At 39.1% G+C, this 9,760-nt stretch overlaps 3 protein-coding genes across 9 annotated transcripts in view; 2 read left to right on the top strand and 1 right to left on the bottom strand.

Annotated features, from left to right (window-relative positions):
* LOC127793574 (uncharacterized) overlaps positions 1 to 9,760 on the bottom strand; it is a 74,655-nt gene that overhangs the window by 56,854 nt on the left and 8,041 nt on the right. The gene's annotated exons all lie outside the window — the stretch shown is intronic.
* The window catches only part of LOC127793579 (norbelladine synthase-like), a 73,466-nt gene that overhangs the window by 44,908 nt on the left and 18,798 nt on the right, over positions 1 to 9,760 (top strand). The gene's annotated exons all lie outside the window — the stretch shown is intronic.
* LOC127794430 (WEB family protein At3g02930, chloroplastic-like) lies at positions 19 to 6,729 on the top strand. The gene is given in 6 exon segments (XM_052325497.1): positions 19 to 202; positions 331 to 610; positions 3,647 to 3,809; positions 4,099 to 4,318; positions 4,321 to 4,678; positions 4,680 to 6,729. Coding segments are annotated over 6 exon segments (2,937 nt in total). The 3' UTR covers positions 6,412 to 6,729.

Genomic DNA, 9,760 nt, shown 5'->3' on the forward strand with positions numbered 1-9,760 from the left:
ATATTCCGAATCGACAAAATGTACGGAAGACAATCGCACAAGATAGAAGTGAACGTACCAGCCAGCGAGGCCTGGCTGCACTGCCGCGGTACCGATATCCCCATCCTCGGCGGCAAACAGCTCAACGATGTTTTCGAAAACGTCAAGGTCATCAAGGGCATCGGGGGCCCTGGCACTGTTCTCGAGTTCACATTCAAACCAGGTACATATGCGTACACTTATTAATTATGATCATATATATGTGTATATATACCCCATGATTGTATATGAGTGCTATATATATATATCGATGGCTCATTTCTAATTGAAATTGATGAATTAATGAAATAGGGAAAGGTCCGGGAAACATTACCTATTCCAAGGAGAAATGGGTGGATGTGGCCGACAAGAGACGAGTGAAGAAAACGGAGGTTCTGGAAGGAGGAGGCTTAGGGTTCGACTACTTCCGCGTTAGATTCGAGGTTAAGAAGAAGGGGGCGAACTGCTGCGTCCTCAAAACCACCGTCGAGTACAAAGTGAACGAAGAAGGAGTCGACAATGCTTCCTTGGTCACTATCAAGCCATTCGTCAAGGTCATGGAGTTCGCCGCCGATTATCTGCTCAAACACGTGTGATCATCATCATCGGATATCGAGCGGATCAGAAAGTAAATAGGCCTAACAAACAAAGCAGCTCCCTGCTCCCTGCTCCCTGATCCGTCGATCGATTGATGTGTTGTTACTTTTTTGAATTTCGGTATCCATTATCGGGGTTCTATATAAATGTATATCAGTGTTGCTTCTGAGAAATGAGAAAACAATATGCTATATATGTGGTCAAGTATTGTCGAGCAATTGACTAAGATTTGAAGTGGGGTTGTTGCTTGATTTTACTCTTGATCCTGCTTCTATGCGGGTTTTCTCTCGATTCTCTGCTTGATTGTTTGTGGGTTCTCTGTTGAAATTGTCTATTATGTAGTTTGTTGCGAAATTGAAAGTTGCAAACCCAATTTTAATCAAGATCTAGTTTCGTGGGGGTGGGGGGGTTGTTTTCCTGTATCCTGCTGCATCGTGTAATTTTAATCAGATGGATTCTCATGGTTATGGCGTTTTCGAATTTGAACATATCTTTATCTGAACGTTCCAACAACAAAGCATCACTAGCAACTCCAAGGGTTAGCAAGAGTGCTGGTCCTCAAGTTTTTTGGGCTCGGGGCAAGAGTAAAATTTAGGCCCTCATTTAATTAAACGTGTTAACAGATTGAATCGAATATGTTAATACAATTATATATGAAATGACACATTTAATTAAAAGAATTAATAGATTGATCTGAACACGTTAACACGATTATACATCAAATAACACGTTTAACAGGTAATACAGTACAATCCATGACACGAAACATTTAATTAAACGAGTTAAACAGGTCGTGTTGTGTTACACGTTTAATAAACGTATCGTGTTCGACTTTAAAAAATTTGACACGATTATTAAACGAATCATATTTGGGTTAGCTTGATACGTGTTATACATGTGTCTCAACACGACATGATTACGACCCGCCAACCCGTATTGCCACCCCTACGTTCAAGTCAAATAAATTGTATCGATTTAAATTTTAATATATTAAAATTTAGAATAAAATGCTACAATATATAAACAAGATAAAATACTTATAACAATTTAATACGTTCTTTTTCATCAAACAAAATAAATTATTTTTCATCCAATAAAAAAAAAAACTCTATATATTGAATATCTAAAGTAAAAATAAATTCTTTTATAATATAAAAAGAAATTTTTAGTCTAAGCAGCCTTCAAGTCCACTGAAGGAAGCGGACTTGAAGTCCGCCCAACATTGCAGGGCCTTGAGGCTTTTTTTTTTAATTTTAAATTAATTAATAATTATAATAATATAATATAATATTTATTAAAAATAATTTGGGCCCCCTTGAATAATGGGCCCAGGGCGGTCGCACTGACGGCCCTGGTCTAGGGCCGGGCCTGGTTAGCAAAGTAAGCAGGGAGTGACTAAGAAATTCTATTGGCAACCCCGTATTTTTACTCTTCACAACCTGCATCGTATCAAATTTCACGCTAATTTTAAAATTTCTATTTTACCCCTTCTCCAACCGCCAATCTCCGCCTCGCCTCTCTTTTCTCTCCCACACACATATACACACACAAACACATACATATATCTATATGCACACACACACACACATGTTGCTGGGTCGGCCATGGCGGCCGACCCCCCTCCCCACACACATGCACTCTCTCTTTCTCACACACAAATACATATATATATATACACATACACATGCGGCCACCATAGCCGACCCCCCTCCCCCCCCCACATACACGAAAACCATGACCGCGGCCATGGCAGTAGTTGGGGAACCCAACGTTCCCCGACTGGCCCGAGCCAGGGAAAGATTGGTTCCCAGACTGCTGGCAGTTGGGGAACCCAATGTTTCCCGACTGGCCCGAGCTAGGGAACAATGGGTTCCCCGACTTCTGGCAGTTGGGGCCTTTTTATTTTAATTAATTTTTTTATTATAATAAAATAAAATTAAAAAATAATACAAATAAATAAATTTTAAATATCTATATTTTAAGTAATTATAATTTAGGTAATTTTAAATTTTAAATTATTGTAATTAAGTGTTTTTAATACTTAAAAAATTTAAAATTAGATAATTTATCTTATTAAATTACTTAGATACATATATCTAAAAATCTTATCATCGTTTAAGATAAAATTTTTTAAAATATATGTATCCTTACCTAATTCAATAAGATAAATTAATTAATTTTAATTTTTTTAAGTATAAAAAATTCAACACCTAAGATGAATTAAAATTAATTAATTTATCTTATTGAATTAAGTAAAGATACATATATTTAAAAAAAATTATTTTAAATGATAGTATGATTTTTAGATATGTGTATCTTTAAGTAATTTAATAAGATAAATTAATTAATTTTAAAATTTTTTAAATATTAAAAATTCAATACGATAATTTAAAATTATCTAAATTATAACTACTTAAAATGTATGTAAATATTTAAAATTTATTTATTTATATTATTTTTTAATTTTATTTTATTATAATAAAAAAATAATTAAAATAAAAAATAAAAAAGGCCCCCAACTGCTAGGGGAAAGCTCCTGGCAGTCGGGGAACCCATCTTTCCCCGACTCAGGCTAGTCAGGGAACGCTGGGTTTTTCGACTGCGGCCATGATTTTTGTGTGTATGGGGGGAGGGGGAGGGGGAGGAGGAGGAGGGACGACCGCCATGGTCGACCCTGTGTGTGTGTGTGAGAGGGGGGAGGGGGGTCGGCCATGGCGGCCGACCCTGTGTGTGTGTGTGTGGGGGGGGGGGGGGAGGCGGGGGAAGGGGGTCGGTCATGATGGCTGCATGTGTGTGTATATATATATATATGTGTTTGTGTGAGAGAGAGAATGCATGTGGGTGGGGGAGGGAGGGGGCCGCCATGGTCAACCCAGCAACATGTGTGTGTATATATAGATATATGTATGTGTTTGTGTGTGTATGTGTGTGGGAGAAAAAAGAGAGGCGAGGCGGAGGTTGGCGGTCGAAGAATAGGTAAAATAGAAATTTTAAAATTGGCGTGAAATTTGATACGATGTGGGCTCCGAAGAGTAAAAGTAGGGGCTGCCAATAGAATTCCTGTGACTAAATCTGATGCTGTTTCACCGTCTCCCCTGCAAAGCACATGCCTTTCCATAGAACGTTCCCCGAGATCTGTCAATTCCAAGCCCACCGTAGATAGACGGTCTTCCAAAATAGCCGCCCCTCCTGATGTAAGTACAGCAAATGCTCCTGAGCTTCCAGAATGCAGGATCCAGATTTAAGTTTTTTTTTTTTTGTTTAAATTATTCTTTCTTGTTTGCTTGCTTTTAGACCTGTAGATTTGGTTTACACTCCACATTCATGGAATTGGAAAGAACGTATTATCTTGTCTTTTGCTAGTAGAAAGAATGTAGTGATGTCAAATCCTTTTATTTGTTGCACAAAGGGGGTCAGTTGTAACGTTTGATTTTTTTTTTCTTTTTTTAAAAAAAATTGTATCTTCATGTTGTTCTTTTTCAGAAACCATCGACTCCGTTGCCAAAAGCGTCAGAATTGCAGGCTCAATTGCGTCTTGCTCAGGAAGATCTTAAGGCGGCAAAGGAGAAATTGGATTTGGTTGAGAAAGAAAAGGCTCAAGCAACTGAAGAACTAAAAGAAGCCCAGAGATTGGCTGAGGAAGCAAATGAGAAACTCAGAGAGGCTTTGGTGGCTCAAAAGCGAGCTGAAGAGAATTCTGAGATTAGAAGTTTAGGGCTGTTGAGATGGAACAAGCCAGTATTGAGGCGACTCAGAAAAAGGAAGAAGAGTGGCAGAAAGAGCTCGAAGCTGTCGGGAACCAACATGCTCTGGATGTGGCTGCTCTTCTCTCTGCCACCCAGGAGATCCAAAGGGTTAAGCAAGAATTGGTCATGACCTGCGATGCAAAGAACCTGGCCCTTAGCCATGCTGATGATGCAACTAAGATTGCTGAGATTCATGCCGAGAAAGTGGAGATTCTTTCTGGTGAACTGGCCCAGGTGAAGTCCATGCTTGATTCTAAGCTTGAAATGGAGGTTACCGAGAACACCAGATTGGTGTCTGAACTGAATCTAGAAATAGACTCTGAAACGAGAAGTTGACAAGTTGAGAAAGTATGAGGAAATGTTGGTGGAGAAAGAGACTTCCATTGAACAACTTAATATTGAGCTGGAGGCTGCAAAAATGGCTGAATCATATGCTCGCAATTTGGTAGAGGAATGGCAGAAGAAGGTTGAGGATTTAGAGGCTCGTGCCGAGGAAGCAAATCAATTGGAGAGATCGGCATCAGAATCACTGGAATCAGTCATGAAACAGCTAGAAGGAAGCAATGACTTACTGCATGATGCCGAATCTGAAATTGCTTCTCTTAAAGAGAAGGCGAGATTATTGGAAATATCAATTGGTCGCCAGAGAGGCGATCTTGAGGAATCTGGACGCCGCCTTGACATGGCTAAGGAAGAAGCCGCTGAAATGGAAAAAAAGTTTGATTCCCTGAAGTCTGAACTTGAAACGGTCAAGGAGGAGAGAACCCAAGCCTTGAACAATGAGAAGCTTGCAGCGGCCAGTGTTCAAACCCTGCTGGAAGAGAAAAATAAGCTCATAAACGAATTGGAAAATTCCAGGGATGATGAAGAGAAAAGTAAGAAGGCAATGGAAAGTTTGGCTGCAGCTTTAAGTGAAGTTTCTTTAGAAGCCAGAGAAGCCAAAGAAAAATTGTTATCTACTCAAGCAGAACATGAAATTTATGAAGCCCAAATAGAAGATCTCAGGTTGGTATTGAAGGCAACAAATGAAAAGTATGAAATGATGCTTGATGATGTGAAGCATGAGATTGACGTTCTAACTAGCTCAATTGAACAATCTAAGCATGAAAACCAGAACTCCAAGGCTGAATGGGAGCAGAAAGAGCTTCATTTGGTGAACTGTGTAAAGCAATTAGAAGATGATAACTCCTCACGGGAAAAAGAAATGAGCAGGCTGGTAAATTTGCTAAAAGAGGCTGAGGATGAAGCTTGCGCAAGGAATGAGGAAGGAGCTCAAATAAAGTCCACTCTGAAGGAAGCTGAGTCTGAGGTAGTTTATTTGAAGGAAATCATTGGGGAAACAAAAGCTGAGAGCATGAGATTGAAGGAGAGTTTACTGGACAAAGAAAATGAATTACAGAGTGTTGTTCAGGAAAATGAGGAGCTTCGAACAAGAGAGGCAGATTCTCTGAAGAAGATTGAGGAGTTGTCTAAATTGCTTGAAGAAGCTACGGCCCAAAAGCAAGCTGAGGAAAATGGTGAGCTTTCAGACAGTGAAAAAGATTATGACATGCTCCCAAAAGTGGTCGAGTTCTCTGAGCAGAATGGGGATGGTAGAGAAGAGAAGCTGAAGCTAGAACTGAACGGCCAGCAATGTGAGCAACCTGTAAAAGAAAAGTCCCAAACGGAGAATAATATTTTACATGAGGAGGAAGTTAGAACTGATACTGCTAAAGTTGAGAATTCTAATGAAAATTCAAAAGATAATGAAAGCAAAGAAAAATAAGAAGATTCAGTGGAGGTTGATTTTAAGATGTGGGAGAGCTGCAAGATAGGAGAGAAAGACCTTGCACCTGAGGGAGAGCAAGAACAGGAATCCTTTGAGGAGGAACTAGACTCAAAGGTGGCGGAGGGTAGTGAGAGCTATGACCAGACGAATGGTTTGTCTTCAGCAGAAAATGTTGACAATGGTGGAACCTCACCATCAAAACAGCATCAGAAGAAGAAGAAGCCTTTTATTCGCAAGTTTGGTAGCCTACTCAAGAAGAAGGGTACTAACAACCAGAAGTAATGGAGCAGTTGTGGCGTGGCTTGTATGGCTAGAAGGCAGGTACAGTTGCATTCAATTGAGCACCTGAATATGTTCTCTGTGCTTCTCTACTTCCAATTGCCAGAATAGAATCACAACAAAACAAAAAAGAGATAATTAAAAGGCATGTATCACTTTTAGATTTCGTTCTCTGTGTCTAAATGCTGTTCCTTTTTTGGGGAGCATCTCATATGTGATTGAGATGCTTCCTCTTCCCCCCTCCCCTTTCCCCCTGTTTTCTTCTTGTATCTTTTTACATTAAATTTCTTGAAAAGGAGTGGTAACTTTGAAAATGTACCTTTCTGATGTTTTTTTCTCATCTGTTTTAAATGGATATATTTTTGTTCATTGTTTAACTTCCCGTGTGGCAAAGAACTGTACAACTCAAGTAATTACTGCATTCCTTATTTAATTGAATCTCCTATTAGTATTTCCCATTGTATGAAAAAAATGGAATTTCTATTCCCTTCTTAAAAAGGATTAGCCTAAATGTTTGAGCAGGTTGATAACGAAGGGATGCTTTAGAATCCAAAGGTTTCAAGTTGAATAGGTCAAAGACTAAATATGTGGGATGTAAGTTTAGAATCCAAAGGTTTCAAGTGAGGATGATGTGATGAGACTTGAAATTTTAGTTGTTTCCGGAAATTAGATATATTGCTCAATTGTTCAAAAAGAATAGAAGATTATTGAAAATGTTGCTCATAGAATTTAGTTATTTCTGGATATATTGATCAATTGTTCGACAGGTAAGTGCTTTCCATAATTTATAGGATTGTAAAACCCTTTTAGAGTCTAAAGGAAAAATTTATTGAATGACTGAAAAACTAGTTTTGTTGTTTGGGATGGAATGTTTTCAGTAAATCACCTACACATGTAAAACCTAGCGTACATGCAAGTCAGAACCTAAGCCTATAAGGCAAGACTTGGTGTTGGCCCGCTTAGAATCATGACATCGCCTACCAGGCATCGTTATGTTTGCACTGCGACTACAACCCTCATGTAAGTTACAGCAGGTCCCCAAGTTTTCACTCTTATCTCACTTTTGGGAACTCATTTAACACCAATATCTTTCATAGTATCAACGTGGTAGACTTAACACCTAAGATGCGCCCTTATATAGGCATTTTGAACCCTCACCCATTTGACAGGAGTCATCCTAATGGTTTTCAAAAAATGCATTGAACATTTGAACTCCAATTTGGATTTTGACAATTCCATCGGATTCCTGGTTGCTACAACCTATTTGTCCAACTTCTTGTAAAATATTTGACTTTAAGTTTGATATATACATAAACACAACCGAGCATGTCAAGCACACAATTGTTCACCAATGCTCTCCTACCACTAGAATGACATGTACTTCCAAACTTCCAGCGTCGTTGCAAGCATGTTGGTTGGAGGTTTCAACCTGTGACTTTCTCCTCTACTCAAACTATCAACATACTCATTCCTGAAATTGGAGAACAAAATACAGCTGTAGCACATGTGCTCCCAAATAAAAGGGCTATGAAACAATTTCACCATGCAAATCAACATTCCCATCTTCATTGCTCCTAAACCTGGAAACAAAGTTAGAGTAATTAAATTTAAATGTCTGATATTAGGGTTTAGGTTTTATTTAAATTGTAGAATTTAGATTTTAGTTGCTATTTTTAATAAGATTTATTTAGATTTTATCTTTTGTTTATAGTTTTGAATTATCTTTTAGTTTTAGAAATAGGGTTAGGATATAATTAGAAAACTAGTTTTGCATCAATAGAGAGCTACAGTAGTGGTACCAAAACAAGTTTAGAAGTACCACAAGAACAATATCACAAACCTTAATCCCACTAGATGCAATCAATTACATGAATCCTCCAATCATCTCTATCTACCATATCTTTTGTAAGGCTATTATACTATGTTATGTTCAAAAACTTTCAACCAAGTTTTCTTCGTATTTCTATTCTTCTTTTGCTACAAACTTTCTCCATTTTGTCATTTGCTTCACATGTGACTATCGGTCTTTTTCTCACATATCTAGACCATCTTAATCATAACCTTCACATCGTATTTTTAGTAGGCATCACTCCAACCTTATTACATATGATCTCATTTGTTTTCTTTCTTTTTTCTTTTTATTATTTGGTGGCACATCTACCGTAACATTTCTTCTCAGCTACACCCATTTCTTATCTCATCATATTGCTGTCCAATAAAACTTTCATTATAGCTTCAAAGGGATTGTAAGGTTGCATAACCTTGATAATACAAGTAGAGACAAGGGCACCAAGGTCACCACATCATAGTCACAGTACGAAGTTCCTGGTACTACTAGAGTGCCACAGTTGGTTGACAAGATGCAACACATGCTTCAACTTCTTCAGAAATCTCTTTGCCGCAGCCAACCTTCAGCTCAAGTTGGCCTGTGGCAGACTTGCTTGTATCCCTCTTCAGATATTGTGTTCATATGCTGCCGCCAATTGCACATTCCCCAAACTTGCTTCCGCCACATACCTCCATAAATGAAGCCACTATTGAGGTTACTTTTGGCTTCACCTCTAAACCAGCCCTGACTACTGCAACCCTGGCAGAGGAAATGACTACACTTAAACTGGCCATCCCCAAGCTAGCAACAGCTTCCCTGCTTGAGCTTTATGGGGGACCCAAAATCATCGCTATTGGCCCAACTCCTTGCAGACAAATTAGCAAGGCTACAGCCTCGCCAAATTCTAAATGGTGACTTCTCCTACTTTAAATACAACTCGCTCCATCCTGCCCACCTTCTAGCCAGATCACCAGTAGAGCTGCTTTCCCAACTTGGGTTGGCTCACCCTCAACGCTTGAACCAGCTGCTGTAGGGAACTTTTCTCTCAATCATGGGTGGAGTCACCAATGAATTCGAGATGATGAACAGAGTTGAGACTTGCCAACATACGGAGCAATAGCCCTGGTTGTCATATATACTAGGTATACTCTGCAAGGGATCTTGAGACACTGCAAATCTTTGGCTGGCACCCTTTACTCCCAATGTCATTGGGTAGAGAGATATCACTTCTTTCTAAACCACTTCCACCTCTAATATTCTCTATGTCTAGTTGGGGGCCGTCCGCCTCCAACATGAGTCTCAGGCTCATTGGCTGGCTGCAGTCTCACCTGCAGCAAGGCCCCTAACTCTCCTGGGGGTTCAATCAAGATTTATACTCTGTTGTCTTGTGGATAATCTGCGAGTGTAGAAATGGTTTTGTTTTCAATAATGTTTTTACCCGTCAAATTTTATCTCCAGCACAGATGCCTGCTTCCACCAGCCGCCAGCTCCTTTTCTTATTCGTGGCAATCTTTTCTAGATTTT

The sequence above is a fragment of the Diospyros lotus genome, chromosome 1 (genome assembly GCF_014633365.1).
Source record: "Diospyros lotus cultivar Yz01 chromosome 1, ASM1463336v1, whole genome shotgun sequence".
In the NCBI taxonomy this organism is placed as follows: domain Eukaryota; kingdom Viridiplantae; phylum Streptophyta; class Magnoliopsida; order Ericales; family Ebenaceae; genus Diospyros; species Diospyros lotus.